The sequence below is a fragment of the Coptis chinensis genome, chromosome 2 (assembly GCF_015680905.1).
Source record: "Coptis chinensis isolate HL-2020 chromosome 2, ASM1568090v1, whole genome shotgun sequence".
Lineage (NCBI taxonomy): Eukaryota > Viridiplantae > Streptophyta > Magnoliopsida > Ranunculales > Ranunculaceae > Coptis > Coptis chinensis.
The window spans coordinates 84,490,081-84,507,977 of record NC_141457.1 but is presented as its reverse complement, the minus strand read 5'-3'; the positions used below and the strand labels follow the sequence as shown (position 1 = coordinate 84,507,977).

At 38.2% G+C, this 17,897-nt stretch overlaps 1 protein-coding gene and 1 pseudogene across 1 annotated transcript; both read right to left on the bottom strand.

The window, feature by feature from the left end:
* Window positions 1-261: 261 nt before the first annotated feature.
* LOC147518433 (uncharacterized) lies at window positions 262-3,171 on the bottom strand. The gene is made up of 3 exons (XM_086593914.1): window positions 1,506-3,171; window positions 593-972; window positions 262-396 (listed from the first exon to the last, which is right to left on the bottom strand). The coding sequence occupies exons 1-3, from the start codon at window positions 3,169-3,171 to the stop codon at window positions 262-264; spliced, it is 2,181 nt and encodes a 726-aa protein (XP_086450040.1).
* Window positions 3,172-3,851: 680 nt separating this feature from the next.
* On the bottom strand, window positions 3,852-16,510 carry LOC147518432 (pentatricopeptide repeat-containing protein At2g20540-like; annotated as a pseudogene).
* Window positions 16,511-17,897: the final 1,387 nt, after the last annotated feature.

Below are 17,897 nucleotides of genomic sequence, written 5' to 3'. Positions count from 1 at the left end.
CTTAGAGCGTGCAACCTCAATTTTGAGAAAATACTTGAGATTGCCAAGTTGTTTCATCTCAAATTAAGAAATCAAATGTCATTGTAGACAGGAAATTTCATCAGTATCATTACTTGTGACTATCATGTCATCCACGTATATGATCAACATAGTGAGTTTACCATTTTTATGCTTCAAGAACAAAGTGTGATCAACATTGCTTTGTTTGTACCCAAACTTTACCATAGATTGTGTGAATCGACCAAACCATGCCCGTGGAGATTACTTGAGTCCATACAAAGCCTTCTTGAGCTTGCATACTAATGAAGTATTCTTGAATTCGGAAATTCCCGGAGGTGGATCCATGTACACATCTTTAGTAAGATTGTCATGCAAGAAAGTATTTTTAACGTCAAACTGTAGAAGAGGCCAGTCTTTATTAACAACCAAGGATAAGAGAACTCGCACTGTATTGAGTTTAGCAACAGGTGCAAATGTATCTTGATAATCCACACCATAGGATTGAGTATAGCCTTTTGCCACCAAGCGAGCTTTAAATCTTTCAATAGTACCATCTGCTTTGTGTTTGATGGTAAATATCCATCGGACAAACCAATCTTTTTCCAGATGGTAAAGCACCAAGATCCCAAGTGCCATTTCTTTTAAGAGCATCAATTTCCTCATCCATAGCCTTTGTCCATTGAGTATCTGTCAAAGCTTCCTGCAGTGTACTAGGTGTAGAAACAGATGATAATTGACACACATAAGATGCATATGAGTTCGAGAGTTTGCATGAGGAAACATGATTACCTATTGGGTATTTGATCTTGACATTGGGGTCAGGTTCATATTGAATAGGTGGTATTCCTCGATTAGTACGTGGTGGAAGGGTGTAGTGAGAATTTAAAGTATTTTCAGTTGAAGGAGAAGGAGATACCTTAGGTAATGCAGAAGAAGGCGGCGGTGATGATGTTGCATGATGGATTGGACTATCTGGTGGTAGATCAATAGCATGGTCAACACCGGCAATACTTTCTTATGGAGTATTCTCCCTACTAGTGCCACTCTCAATACCGGCAATACTGCCTTCTGGAACACCTTCTGGAGTATTCTCCCCACTAGTGTCACCCTCAACACCGTCTGGAATCAAAGTTTCAATATTCCGCGCGGTGCAGGTTTCTTTGGTGGAGTAATACAATTCGGATCCATGGAATACAACATCCATAGAGATATAAATTTGTGAGTAATGGGATCATAACATCTATATCCTTTTTGAGTTGTTCCATATCCAACAAAGGTACATCATATAGGTCGTGAATCAAGTTTAGTGCGATGTTTGGAGGATAAGTGCACATAAACTACGCATCCAAAAATCCGTGGAGGCAAATGAACATGAGGTGGAAGAGTACAGTGTTCTGCCAGCACATCTAAAGGTCGTCGAAAAGAAAGAACACTAGATGGTGTTCTATTCATCAAATACACAACAGTACTAAGGGCTTCCCCCCATAAATATTTTAGAGTATTACCTCCAATCAACAAGGAGCGAGAAATTTCCAGAAGGTGGCGATTCTTCCGTTCTGCAGTGCCGTTTTGTTGAGGAGATTCTGGGCATGAAGTATGATGAATGATTCCATTAGAATGCATAAAATCAGTCAATTCTTGCTTAAAGAATTCACCTCCATTATCGGTTCGAACAACTTTGGCAGATATACCAAATTGTGTGAGTATCATTTGATAGAAATGTCGAAATATCATACAGACATCACTTTTATGTTTCATCAAATATACCCAAGTCATTCTAGTGTAATCATCCACAAATGAAACAAACCATTTTATTCCCGTGGGGGTAGATACTGGAGATGGCCCCCACACATCTGAATGTATCAATAAAAAAGGAGTTATACTTTTAGTTGTTAATGAAGGAAAATGAGTACGATGGCTTTTAGATAGAGCACAAGTTGCACAAACCATATCCGAAATATTACAACCAATAAATAATGAAGGAAAAAGTCGTCGAAGATAACCAAGTGGCGGATGACCCAATCTTTTATGCCACATCCATATTTGCTCTATATTGTCTTCCAATTTCTGTGAACTTACTGCATGTGCCAAGCTTTTATTAACTGGTGGAGCATCACCTTCCAGATAGTACAATCCATCACGCAGCTTACCATTGCCAATCCTCTCCTTGGTATGGAAGTTCTGAAAAAGACAGTGAGTAGGAAAGAACAAGTCAACACAATTATAAGCTTGGATAAATTTATTTACCGAGAGAAAATTGCATGCAAGAGAAGGAACAAATAGAACATCAGAAATAGGTAATGAAGTAGGTAAAATAACTGTACCGATACCAACAATTAGTGCTGATGCACCATTGGCATTAGTAATGACATGTTTAGAATGAGATGCAAATAATTGGCTAAAGTTAGAGGAGTTGCATGTCATATGATCGGTAGCACCTGTGTCAATTATCCAATCGCTAGACGTAGTACAAGTAGAAAAACTAAGAATAGATTTGGACATACCAGTTGATGCCACAAAACCTGCAGAAGGTTCACTCGGTTGAAGGGTTAGAGGAACAGCATGTTTGAAAGTAGAACTTGTACCAAATACCTTCTTACCCTTAGGATGCCAGTCCGGGTAGCCATGGAGTTTAAAACATGTTTCAATAACGTGATTATCTCCATTACAATGGCTACATTTGCGCCCTCCTTTCTTCAGGTCATGCCGAGATAAATTTCTGCGAGCAACCATAGATATGCTATCCACAGGTGCACTGCCCATCATAGCATCATGTCGGTTGGCTTCAACACATATCATGGCATAAGTCATTTGAAGATTTGGGAGAGGGACTGTGGAAAGAACGCGACTGCGAACCCCATCCAAGTAAGAGTCTAAGCCAGCGAGAAAGGCATCCACTCTCTGGGAATTAACCTTGGATGTATATCGCCCAATATTAGTGGGACACTCCATAATACAGTCATCAATTGCATCATATTCTTGCCATAATTTGCATAACTTCCCAAAATATTGAATAATAGTGCCACCATTTTGATGGATAGATAATACCTCACAATGCAATTGGTATGCTTTGGAAACATCTTGACTGACAGAGTAGGTGAGCTTAACAGTAACCCAGATTTCCTTTGCAGTAGATAATCTGAGAAACAAGGATCTGATATCCTTAGTCATGGCATCAAGCAACCATGATTTAATCATACAGTTGTCATCTTCCCAAACCTCATATTCAGTGGATGAAGTGTCGACTGGAGCAGCCTTAGTTCCGAAGATGAATCCCCAGCGCTTCCGGCCTCGAAGTTTATTCCGAGCATTTAAGGACCACTCAATTTAGTTCGTGCCATCTATGCGTTCAGGGGTCAACAAGGATAATACTTCCTGGTAACCATTACTCGTTCTCACTGGTAAGCTAGTCTCGTTTTCAGGTGTAGACATGGTGTGTGTAGGCAGCGGAAAAAGAATAAGATGTCGGCTAGGGTTTGTAGAGAGGATCGATACCTATATTGATACCATGTAAAATTATTATTTCTTGTATATATTAGTGTAACGATTACATGGGTTTATATAGACTAATTGTTACAAGTAAATCCCATAATTCTAGGAGAAGAATAAGGGATTGATACAATTCTATGGGAAGTTTCCTATCATGTAATTTATTTATAGGAAATTTGATATATATCCTAATAGTCTCCCCAAATACACAAAAAAAACACGGTCAACCCAAGTTGACTTTTTTTTTTTGTGTACTTAGGGGGGAGACCCTGATTTCCCCATCTAGTAAGGGAGAAATCCTAATTGGTGGGATGTAATACTAGTTAACCCAATTTAAAAAGCAAAACTACTTAAACAGTATTTTATGGGTGTTTGTAGGCAGACAATAATCCAACAAATGTCACGTGGTTAGGTTTTGTCCATTGCATTTGCATCTCTTCAAATAACTCAAAAGCTTCTCTACCAATCCCATGGAGAGCAAACACAGATATCATAGCCGACCATGCTAAAACATCCTTATTATCCAACTCCTTAAAGACGTCTACCGCTTTTTCTACACACCTGCACTTCCCATACATGTCCACAAGTGCAATTTTAATCACCATATCACATTCCAACCCATGTCTCTCTCTTTTTTTTTTTTTCCTTTTTATTGGTAAGCCTATTTTAAATGAGATCAGTAACTCTTTGATGTTGGCGGGGTTCGAGCCCTAGACCTCTGGTATCATCACCCAAAGGTTTTACTGACTTTCAAGTAACTATGCACCTATTTCCTCTGATCAAGTGCACCAAGAGAAGCACAAGCCGATACAACACTAGCAATCGTTATCTTATCCAGCCTAGCATTACAATCACCCAACATCAGCATTTCATAAAAGAAATCTAAAGCCTCCTTAGGACAACCTGATAAGCACCCAAAACTGTAATATTAAACCTCGAGAGACATAGCATTTTGGTCGATTATGTGTTTAATAATCATGTAATAATTATATTTTCGTACTTTTGCAGGTTTCCGCATTTAAAATAAATATAATGATAAAACGTGCATCGAAGTACGGGAATACTGGAATATTTGAAGTTTCCCACTCAACCCTAGTGAAGCCCAACATAGCCAAAGTTTCCAAAAGAACAGAACCAGTGCAGAACGGGTCCACATATAAAGAAGCAGCAAACTTCCGAAGCTCAAATCGGATAAATCGGGGTGCCGACGTTGGCTAGTGAACTGCCAGAGGCGACTAGAGGCGACAAACTCTATGCAAAAGACGAAAAGTTGTAAAACGCCAAAATCGGGCGCCACCATGGACATACTAAGTGGACCCACTGCCGGCCCGGGCAGGCATGACGAAAGGCATAGGCGGTGGCAAGTGATAGTTTTAATTTGGTGCCACCTCGCAATATAGAAGACACGTACCAATTCAAACCAGGTGGTTTGAATTGAAATTAGCTAAAGGACGAAACCTTAATAAGGTAAAAGACAAAATTAAAACGGATAAAAACAAAACTTTGATTCTCAAACTTTTGAACGTTTCAATTAGCATAAGGCCAAAACTCAATTAAATCATTCACGGGTAGCCTTCATATATTAGCCTATATATATGAGGGGGTGACCTTCATATATTTTCCTTCAGCATTTTATGCTCTAGCTTCCGCTTAGCAGTAGTTAGTTTTAATTCAGCACTTACATTCCGTCATTTACTTTACAGCAGCTTAAATACTGTAAGTCATTTTACCCTTAATAACAGTCATTTCTTTTCTAGTGTAATTCCTGTCCTGCATTTATTTACTTAATGTATACAACAAGTTGTATTATTCCTTCAATGACCATGAGCTAACCCCCCCCCCCCTCAGGGGGAGGGTTATGCTGCTCGTGTGAGAATCTGGATTGACTCGTTAATATTATAGAATCACTACTTAGGAATTAGGCATAGATTAGACATCCGTCCCAAAATGACCGGGACCGCAAAATTTAGAGTCGATGCTCGAAACGATCTCCTGATCCAAAATGTCTCGTAGCGACTTCTATAGTGTCGACAATACCGTCCAATTTGTCCAAATGATGTGAAATCGAGCCAGAGCTGAAATGATATTCCGAGATGAAATATTAGTTCAACTCCTTATACTAGTGTGATCTGCCTCGAGATGTGGGCATGGGCTAGGGATCAATACTTTCGGCGTCGATCTCCAGAACACGGGCTTAATTAGAGATGTAGTGATATGGTAATATAAACTGTTAAAAATGATTCTTGCATGAGTATGATTAACTCTCTCCCTGTTTCTCTATTTTTGTTTACCTACATATAATCACCGTAGTAATTTACATTATTTGCATTATCGTTAATTTAATTTAAACCAACTAAAAAACCTAAAATCCTACTCACCAAAAGTTGTAATTCCAGTTGTGAACCTTTTCTGAGCCCTAAGATTTGGACGATCCCTTACTCGACCTATCCTACCAAACCCACGTGAGTAAGGTAACTTGACTAAAACGTACGACTATACAGATGTTGGACTTTGGACTTTGGACTTGGGTCTTTGGACTTCGGACTTTGGACTATGGACCTCGGACTTAAGAAAATAAGTATAAAAACCAATAAACGTAGAATTAAGCGTGTTTATCACAACCCCTTTGAACAAACCCAGTTATAATCGAGTTCCAAGTAATAACATTTCTCTCTTCCATCTTCATAAACATATCCAACGCCACATCAAGTGCACCCAATCTCAAGTACCCAATTAACACTGCCTCTTTTTGTGTGTGAGATGTGGTATATGGATGATGTAGATAGATGATGGTCGTTGACCAAAAAGAAGCGTATCAAAACCTAATTATCCCTCAATAAGTAAAGGATGAGTAGGGTATCGTTCCACTTTTAAGTGTATGTTTATATGAAGGACAGGACTGGAAAGGGGGTTTGAGGGATTAAAAACTATGATTGTAGAGATTTTAGATTCTAATGCTAAACTAAACTAAACTAACTAAACTTATACTAAAGCTAAGAATTGGAAATAGGGAGAGAATATGAGAGAGATAGATTCAAGAGATTCAAATCCACCAATGCTTTTGATTCAATGACCTTCTGCTTCATGTTGTTCTCCAAGTAGACTACAATCGGGCAATCGAGCGAGTGCCGATACCTTTTTGGGTGAAACATCGTTAAACAATTAACTCTACTTAAGGTTTTTCCTATGTTCATGTTACTAGTATCTTCTTTCCTTTTATATGAGCTTGGGCAGCTATTCAATGAATCACCATCTAAGGCAAACACAAGGAATACTTCCCTTACTCTAAAACACTACACAATTAGAAGAAAAGTAGAGAGTAATAGTATAATATTCAATTACAATAAATAAAACTCTATTCTAGCATTATATTCAATTGCAATAAATAAAAGCATGTTACTAGCAAATATTCAATTGCAATAAATAAAACCCTAAACTAGCATGATATTCAATTGTAATAAATAAAAACCTTAATCTATACTTCCATCCCCCTCGGTATGGGCAATGGAACTAATAACTAAAAACATAAAGAACTAACCCGATTGAAGAACACCATGAACCGGAAGAATCATTAACCCTTAAGACTGGCTTCATCTCCTCCCTTGAAGGAGAAGATTAGCCTTCCATAAAGAAGGAAGAACACGAAGAACGAGGAAGAAGAAGAGTTGAAGAACATAAGACTAGAAAGACTAATTTATTAAGACTCTCGCCTCAAGTTCGAGACAAGAATATAAGTGAATTGGCCAATTACATGAGGCACTTAGGTCCTCTATTTATAGGGGTTACAATGAGTTCTAGAAGCATTCCAAACCGTCATTTGTTTCCTAATACAAATAGACTTCTTTTCGTGAGTCCCACTTCGCCTTCAAAACTAAGAAGGAATTGGCTACAAGTCGATTCATGCGTCACGGGACGCATTATCCATCGTCCCAGACTTAATCAATCCGTCGACGCCGACGATCTATCGTCCCAGGGCGCAATCAATCGTCTGGATGCTTTCGATACATGCGTCCCGGGCGCGATAAGCAGATTTTCTCTCTTCGCTTCTATCCTTCTATCCTCTTTTCGGGGCTTTGGTCCAAGCAAATCTAATCCTTTGGCCTTGGGCTTCCAAATAGACTTTAAAATATGTCCAAGTCGCATATTTAATAGCTCCAATTCCTTGGCCTTCTCCATGATTGTCCACGGACCTCCCATGTGATCCTTAATGCTCCAAATTGCTTCGTTTTACCCCATTTTCTCTAATATTCTACAAAACTCTCTTTTTCACCTGTAGAATCTTAAAACATAACTTACAAGCACTATTAGTCCACTAAGATGGCTAAACAAGAGGCATAATCGAGGGTTAAATAGCACTTTTTGAGCACTTATCACAACTCCCAACTAGCCTTTTGCTAGTCTCTTAGCAAATAAGATAAAAAGTAGATAAGTGATCAAAATCACATCCTAAAAAATAAAATCCTAACTCACTTTCGCAGGCATCGCGATTGCATTTACCATATGCAACAAGGCTTTAAACCTTTAAGTTCCCCAAAAAGGACGAGTTATAGTCTCGTGAGGGTTTTCGTGTGATATACCCACAAAATCAATCAAGAGCATGTTTAAGAATGATAGTATTTTTCGAGAGAGAAATTCCTTACCCACTTAGTGCTTACCCCAATAGGCGGTCTCCATTGCTAACTACATTTCTGCAAAGACTCATAGATTATGATGGGAGATAGTAAAATTGACAAAATTCTCAATCAAGGCTTATGTGTGTACTTAGTCAATCTCCTATACTCTCCTATCCAAGAAACGGAATCCCTAGTTTACCATAGGTAGATAATCTCGACTTTCAATCCTCACCGGTCATACTCTCAGAAAAGAATCTCTCAGAAAATGGTCTACTATTTTACCTCATGTATGTGGGGAAAAGAATAATGCATACCGAACATCCCACATACTACCTTGAAAAACAGACTTACAATAAAATTAGTCTCATGGAAAGAATGTCAATCACATATGAAGTGTCGGGTCCTTCACTTTAGCATCCTCTCACCTATTCTAGACTTAGGTACCATACTGTAATGATAAGTCATAGGTTGTAACTTGGCTTGGGTATTAGTTTATGAAGGAAAGGTAAAAAGGATTCTAAGGTTGTTTTAAAAACACTAAGGGTTTTGCTTCTTTCTTTGGAAGATTTCTTCAAATTCGTATTGCAGAAAAATTCTTCCTTTATCTTAGCTTTTCCATCCATTCTGCTCAACTTTTTTTTTTTTTCCGATGGTATATCCTTGATTAGTAATTGGATATGCTTGTTTTCCACTAGCTTCTTTCACTTAGAAACGTAATGATGGTCTTTATTGTATCTCTCCGGTATTTCCTTGTAATCTTCCTTTTGTGCTCTTTTCTTCCTCTTTGTGTCCCTCGTATTCTCGAAACATATGGGTATGGTGATAAAGATTTTGGCTATACTCCTTGTGCGGAGTTGGGTGACGGGTAAAGGTATTATGAAAGAAAATGGCTTATTGTAAGGCTCAAAAGGGTTTAACATGATGGTCCTACTAGGTGGGATAAAGGCTGAATGGGTTCACTACTTGACTTATCGATGATACTCTATTTTGAATAGACTACAAGACCTAATGGCTATCTCCCCAGTTGATGTCACTTTGTGATTAACCAAATTAACGAATAATGAGACTATATTACAACGACATAAAGAACTGAAGATGTTGAGTCACTAAGACTTCGGATTTTTTCGTAAGAACTCTCCAAAGAATGGGTATAAAGCTCAAGTCTCATGGGCTAAGTCTAAAAAATCTACTTCTAGTTTACTAAGGGGTTTAAATCTCTTTCTAGCAAAAGTACACAAACCCGACCAAGTATTATGGTGATGCCTTGATAAAGAATTCTATCAATAAGAACTATGTCCAAGCATAATAAATAGTCTAAGCGGTAATGAAATCAATAATATCAACTATCTATCAAACTCAACACTAAGCAGTATAGAATATATATCCCAGACTCATCATTAAAATTCATTTTTCTCATGTTTGATATATAGAAACAAAAATATTTTAGTTTTTGAAAACTAATTTTCGAAATTCATTTCTCAAGTACACCCTCCCCCTACTTATGCATGCATTGACCTCAATGTATAAAGAAGTAAATGAAATGGATGAGAAAAAGGTAGGATATTACCATTGATGCCGAATGTTTAGGTCTTTTTACGTTAGATCCCCAAGACGTAATGTATTATCAATTTGGAGTGAGGAGATCAGATTTTTTTACCCAAATCTAACGAATGTTTGGAGGACGAGGAGGTCTCACCTTGTGGGTTGTTAAAAATACTCCTTGATATGCTGGAAAGATTACTGGTGAAGTTGCTTCTCTACCTTGAACTATTTCAGGTCTGATGATTGTGTGATAGGCCTTGTGGTTCCTCTGTGTAGAAGATTGATGAAAATCTTTCTTTCTAATAGGACAATAGTATCTGATGTGCCCTTTACCACCACAGTGATGATAATGGATGTCCGGTGACTACTACTCGGGTGGAAGCGATGACCGGTTCACATACTTCTCTCGCTCGGACAATAATGGTGTAGAAGAGGCTTCAACAATCTGCAATTCTTCTTATCAATATGGTCCACTTTCTCGCTTCGGAAGACTCATTTCGGTTTCTAGATTACATTGTTTTTCCAAAACTTCTTTAAAATTTCTCTAGTAACCGATTTTTCCGGGTAAGTCCGTTGTTCATCTTGAAATGTAGAGTTCATCTTCTCAAGATATGATACTCTCTCTGCCAATTTTCCATTCTCGCTCACTTAAATTCTGAATTTTCTGCATAGATTCTAAGAACATGGCTAGCAACGCCTCTGTGGTGGGTTTCTCGGTTCATCACGTTTTACGTAGATTGAGCACTTTCAATTGTATCTTGAATGGGACTAATTTGTATCATACTATCAAGGAAGTACACCTCTCCACCTTCGCCGTCCACAATCCTTATGCAACAGGAAAAGATATTTATATCCATGGACATCTTACCAAAGTTGATCTTCATTTCACCGTTGTGACAATTTATCAAAGCTTTTATGGTAGCGAGAAAAGGTCGACCCTAGAATAATTGGTATTTTATCAAAGGCTTCCTGGGTGTCTATCACAATGAAATCCACTGGATAGTAGAAATCGGCTACTTGAACAAGAACATCCTCAACTATGCCTCTTGGAATCTTGGTAGAACGGTCAGCTAACTTCAATTTGACTTGTGTAGGCTTTAGGTTCTCCAGGCCCAACGCTTGGTACAAATGATATGGCAAGAGATTAACACTAGCACCAAGGTCTAAGAGAGCATTACCCGTGAATTTTTCTCCTATCTTGCATGATATTGTAGGACTTCCTGGATCTTTGAGCTTACCGAGCTTCTGGCGATGGATAATAGATGTTGTTTGTCCAAATAGAAACGCCGCTTTGGAACATGAGTACTTCTCTTTATGTTGCATGCATCCTTCAAGAATTTGGCATATGATGGCAACTCTGCTTGATCGCTTTGAAAAGGGGATATTGATGTTATCTTTCTCAAATGCCTCCTTCATCTCCTGAAAATTGCTTGTCCTTTTTGCTTTGAGCAAAAAATATAGGAAAAGGTGCCTTCGGTACAAACACATCAAAGATGTGTCCGCTCTTCTTTCTCTTTGGCATTCTTGCATATCTTGTCTTGGTTGTCTTGACAAATGGGAGTGGAAAGGATTTCCCCACTTCCTTTTTGAACTTCATTTGAAATCTTGACCGATTGCTCAGAAGAATATCATCATGAGAAGGTAAGTCAACCTTGTTGTCTATCTTCAATTCTCGTCCGAGTAGTAACTAAGCTAACATGATCATGGAGGTGATCAATACTAGAAGTTGTCCCAATGTGGCATACATCTTCACTCTTCAATATTGGTTCCAATAAGCTAGGTTGAGTGGCTTGTGTCTTTACTGCATAAAGCGGTGGTGAGTTGGTCGACCTTAGCCTCTAGAGACTCCATTCTAGAACATTGACTTGCCCGAGATTGCCGGAGATTGAGCTGAGATCGTGCAAGAAGCTCTAGAACACTTTCAAACTTCTGATTTTTCTGTGATAGCAAAGTAATTGCATTCTCCGTGGTTGGCGGTCGCGGCATAATTTCTCCTAGGATCAGGCACTAACTCTCCACTTGTATTGGAATTTTGCTGAGAGTATAAATGTTGTTGAGGAACCAACTGTGAAGCTTGACTTGTCTGTGGAATATAACTTTGATCTTGAGAACACGGGGTCCAGTTACTCGCTCCAATAATTACCTTGAAAGTTATTACCACCTTGGTTGGGCCTCAAAATGAGTTCACATTGTACTCTCCAACTGATGCATGTTGATAGTAACCAGGACATTCTAGAGTTGCATGAGAAGTGTCTGAACAGACTTCGCTGTATTGGCTAGCTTGCATGACTGGGGAAGATTTAGCTTGAGACTTGTTGATCTTGGAGGGATTCATGGAGAACTGATTGAATTTCTTACTCAAAGTTTCAATCTTTGGTGGCCATCTTGGGCCAATGTAGACTTCAATTCTTGATCTCGCTTGTTCATGTGCTTGGTAACCAAATTGCTTTGGCTCCCCCTCCATGCTAGCGACATCCACGTTGCTAGTAGTCCATTGTTGTGTTTCTTCAGCTAAATTCTCTAGAAAGTTGTAAGCTTCCTCTCCATCTATGATATTCTGGTTCTTGAAAGTTCTGAGGACTGATAGAAATCTGTTCATGTGAACATATGGTGAACATTATGCGAACCATTGAACTTTGGAAGCATTGAGATTACTTGATGCTCTAAGCTCAAACCGGTTAGCTTCGTTTTACGGAAAAACAATAATCTGGCTTTGGGTGGGTCTCCAATGATTGGCGAATAAAAATCGCCAAATTTCTTCTTCTCTCTGGCTGTGCTTGCATGGGTGTGATAGCTTCAGGATTATTGGTGTCCATAACACCTCCATCATTAAGCGTCTGCGGCCATTATATCAATCCTGTCTAGTATTCTTGCTATCTATCGCGAAGATGATGAAAACTATCCTACTATGCTTGAATGCAATTAAACTAATATGCTATTATTCTAAATTATACTAATATGCAAAACTACTTTCCTTCAACCGGGTTGGGCTTTACAGCTAGTATCTCGCCCGTTGTCTAAAAGTCGCTCTTCTAGGGTTATGGTGAATCACTTGGATTGCTTAAGTACCGTCCACGCACGATAGTCCGCTTTTGTCAAGATTCGGACAAGAAACACTAGAGTTTGATGTTTCGCTGTGTTGGCTTACAACTTCAATTGTTGAAAAGGTCCTAAATGCAATTATACTAGAAAGCAATAAAACTATGATGCAACTATACTAAGAAAGCAATAAAACTAAACTACGATGCAACTATACTAAGAAAAATAAATAGAATGAAGATTCAACTAACCTGGATGGTAGATCTTGTCTTCGAGATGTCCTTCAAGCTTCTTTCTTTTTCAAAAGGATGGATGATGTGGCTAAAATTACCTCAAGATCCAAAATTCTAATCTTGAAAGAAAACGTTAAACATAAACAACTTAAAACAGCAGCGACGCCATTAACACTGCCTCTTTTTGTGTGTGAGATGTGGTATATGGATGATGTAGATAGATGATGGTCGTTGAACAAAAAGAAGCATATCAAAACCTAATTATCCCTCAATAAGTAAAGGATGAGTAGGGTATCGTTCCACTTTTAAGTGTATGTTTATATGAAGGACGGGACTGGAAAGGGGGTTTGAGGGATTAAAAACTATGATTGTAGAGATTTTAGATTCTAATGCTAAACTAAACTAAACTAACTAAACTTATACTAAAGCTAAGAATTGGAAATAGGGAGAGAATATGAGAGAGATAGATTCAAGAGATTCAAATCCACCAATGCTTTTGATTCAATGACCTTCTGCTTCATGTTGTTCTCCAAGTAGACTACAATCGGGCATCGAAATGAAAGTGCCGATGCCTTTTGGGTGAAACATCGTTAAACAATTAACTCTACTTAAGGTTGTTCCTATGTTCATGTTACTAGTATCTTCTTTCCTTTTATGTGAGCTTGGGCAGCTATTCAATGAATCACTATCTAAGGCAAACACAAGGAATACTTCCCTTACTCTAAAACACTACACAATTAGAAGAAAAGTAGAGAGTAATAGTATAATATTCAATTACAATAAATAAAACTCTATTCTAGCATTATATTCAATTGCAATAAATAAAAGCATGTTACTAGCAAATATTCAATTGCAATAAATAAAACCCTAAACTAGCATGATATTCAATTGTAATAAATAAAAACCTTAATCTATACTTCCATCCCCCTGGTGTGGGCAATGGAACTAATAACTAAAACATAAAGAACTAACCCGATTGAAGAACACCATGAACCGAAGAATCATTAACCCTTAAGATCGGCTTCATCTCCTCCCTTGAAGGAGAAGATTAGCCTTCCATAAAGAAGGAAGAACACGAAGAATGAGAAGAAGAAGAAGTTGAAGAACATAAGACTAGAAAGACTAATTTATTAAGACTCTGCCTCAAGTTAAGGAGACAAGAATATAAAATGAATTGGCCAATTACATGAGGCACTTAGGTCCTCTATTTATAGGGGTTACAATGAGTTCTAGAAGCATTCCAAACCGTCATTTGTTTCCTAATACAAATGAGACTTCTTTCGAGTCCGACTTCGTCTTCAAAACGGAAGGAATTGGCTACAAGATTAATCGATTCATGCGTCCGGGCGCATTATCCATCGTCCCAGATTTAATCAATCCGTCGGGCGCTCGATCTATCGTCCCCAGACGCAATCAATGCGTCTGGATCGCCGATCGATACATCGTCCCACGCATAATAAGCCGATTTTCTCTCTTCTTCTCTTCTATCCTTCTATCCTCTTTTGCGGGCTTTGGTCCAAGCAACGAATCCTTTGGCCTTGGGCTTCCAAATAGACTTTAAAATAGGTCCAAGTTGCATATTTAATAGCTCCAATTCCTTGGCCTTCTCCATGATTGTCCACGGACCTCCCATGTGATCCTTAATGCTCCGAATTGCTTCGTTTTACCCCATTTTCTCTAATATTCTACAAAACTCTCTTTTTCACCTGTAGAATCTTAAAACATAACTTACAAGTACTATTAGTCCACTAAGATGGCTAAACAAGAGGCATAATCGAGGGTTAAATAGCACTTTTTGAGCACTTATCACCAATAAGCAATGAATTCTAAGAAACAATATCCCTCACACGCATTTCATCAAAAACCCGCCGAGAACATTCGGAACTAACCTGATTGAAGAACACCATGAACCAGGAGAATCATTAACCCTTAAGCACTGGCTTCATCTCCTCCCTTGAAGGAGAAGATTAGCCTTCCATAAAGAAGGAAGAACACGAAGAACGAGAAGAAGAAGAGTTGAAGAACATAAGACTAGAAAGACTAATTTATTAAGACTCTCTGCCTAAAGTTCTGGAGACAAGAATATAAGTGAATTGGCCAATTACATGAGGCACTTAGGTCCTCTATTTATAGGGGTTACAATGAGTTCTAGAAGCATTCCAAACCGTCATTTGTTTCCTAATACAAATAGACTTCTTTCAGAGTCCGACTTCGTCTTCAAAACTGAGAAGGAATTGGCTACAGTGTCGATTCATGCGTCTGGACGCATTATCCATGCGTCCCAGATTTAATCAATCCGTCTGGACGCTCGATCTATGCATCCCAGATGCAATCAATGCGTCTGGACGCTCGATACATGCGTCCCAGACGCATAAGCCGATTTTCTCTCTTCTGCTCTATCCTTCTATCCTCTTTTGCGGGCTTTGGTCCAAGCAACGAATCCTTTGGCCTTGGGCTTCCAAATAGACTTTAAAATAGGTCCAAGTCGCATATTTAATAGCTCCAATTCCTTGGCCTTCTCCATGATTGTCCACGGACCTCCCATGTGATCCTTAATGCTCCGAATTGCTTCGTTTTACCCCATTTTCTCTAATATTCTACAAAACTCTCTTTTTCACCTGTAGAATCTTAAAACATAACTTACAAGCACTATTAGTCCACTAAGATGGCTAAACAAGAGGCATAATCGAGGGGTTAAATAGCACTTTTTGAGCACTTATCACCAATAAGCAATGAATTCTAAGAAACAATATCCCTCACACACATTTCATCAAAAACCCGCCGAGAACATTCCAAATCCCCACACATTGCATACATATTTATAATAGAATTCTAAACAAATAAATCCTTATCCAACCCAATCTCAACAATGTGGGCACGTACACTTGTACCCAAACCAACACCAATCCGTTGTGAACATTCCTTTAAAAGAAAAGGCAACGTATGGTGGTCGGGTCTAATAATTCCTTCTCTAAGCATTTGCTTATAAATAAGAAGTGAGCCATAAGAAGAACTAGAAGTGTAAGTTCTAATCATGGCATTGTATACAAATATATTAGGGTGCTCGATTTGTCGAAAAACATGGGTTGTGTAAGTAATAGAAGGTGAGTTAGAGAAGCAACATGAAAATAGGAGACGAGTTATGAGGAAGTAGTGGTCATGTTTGGAGAGATTGTTAGATGTTAAGGTTTGTGTGTGGATTTGTTGCACTCTGAAGAGATGCAAATGCAAGGGAAAAACTCAAGTTCCTTTGTTTATCATTTGTATTTCTGTTCAAGAGATATCGCTGGGTTCTTTTGTTTATCACTGGGTTGTTAGACTTCAAGAGAAACTTGGGCAATTGGGTTGGGCTTTAGATTTAGATACATACTAATTTTTTTTTTACCCAAACGGACCCCGGGCTAAAGCCTGGTATATCCCTCTCCTAAGTCCGCCCCTGGTTGGGGACAACCCATTTTGTGTTTGGCACACTCCCAAAAAATATATAATTATTACAAGTTTGCCATTACATGTTTTGTATTGGCCACTCCCCCAATAATATCAAGGTAACCTAGTGCAACCCTTCACCCTCAAAGACTCTCCAAAGTTTGTCATTCTTATACATCTCCACATTGAAAACTCAACAAACAAAATTTTCTTCCACATTTCAATCAAACCCAATCAAAACACTAAATGGAAGACCCCAACTATTTAGAACATGAATATGAAGATGAGGTTTAATAACAAATTAGAGAAATAAGAGGAGAGAAAATGAGAGATTAAATTAGAAAAAATGAAAAGGGAATGAGAGGAGATGTAGAAGGTGAAGAAGTTGCAATGGGAAGTTAAGAATTTGATGATGTGACTAGTCCTTTGAAATTGAAAATGGAAATATGTTTTTAATTGAAATCGAATGTGCTATTGATAATTCTTTGCATGCACTTATACAAACAACCCTTCCAAAAAAAAATCCTTGAAAGTCCAAAATAACAAGTGTAATGAGACCCAAACGACCACCAAATATCGTTATGATGTACTTCCAATTGACCTAATGAGATCATTTAAGTATATGGTGGAGTGGTCTGAGCATGTCGTTTGAGACTAAATTCTTGTGTTTTTGGCTTGTAACGATGTGGTCAAGTTGTTTGAGTATATACTCAAGCGGTCTCAGCATGTCGTTTGAGACAAAGTTCTCGGATAGGCTTGGAATGATATCGTCAAGTCATTTGAGTATATAATGAAGCGGTATGATCATGTCATTTGAGACCAAAGTCTCAAGTTTTTGCCGTAGATGACATGGTTGGGTTGTTTGGGGACTCTCTTGGGCGACATTAGTCGTTTGGACCGAATTTATGCAAAGTTCAAATTGTTTTTTTGTCACTTTCAAATTCATGATTTACAACCAATCAAATTCCACTTGAACATCAAATTCTAATCAAATACCAAATACAAATTCCACTAGAACATACATCAAATTCCAATCAAATACCAAACAAATTCCACTTGAATATACATCAAATTCCAAAATTAAACAAGATTACCATATATCAAATTCCAAAATACATCAACATACATCAAATTCAAAAATAAACCATCAAACTATCAAATTTCACTATTGTCACACCCACCAATGTACTTGCACTGGGTCAAGTTGTACGCCTCCAGGAACTCGGAACTTGTTTTATCAGGAATATCATTCTTACTCAATTGCATACCTCTCTCCAGATATGAGAACGAGATAGAAAACTCGAGAAAACATGGTGGTTTCCTTTGTTAGTTTAAGACCCGAGAGAGATGACAACTGGCTAGAAAAGATTGTAACTAGTTTTCTGGTTTTCCTTTTTAGGTGGGGGTGTACTTGACTATTTCTTTTGGACTTGGTTGTTGGGCTTAGGCCGGAGTGTGCCCAACACAGGATCCTATTTAAATTATTGAGATAAGATTTAAATTAGTGATCCCGTACAATGACATAGAAAATGATGTTGCCCAACACAAAAAAAAT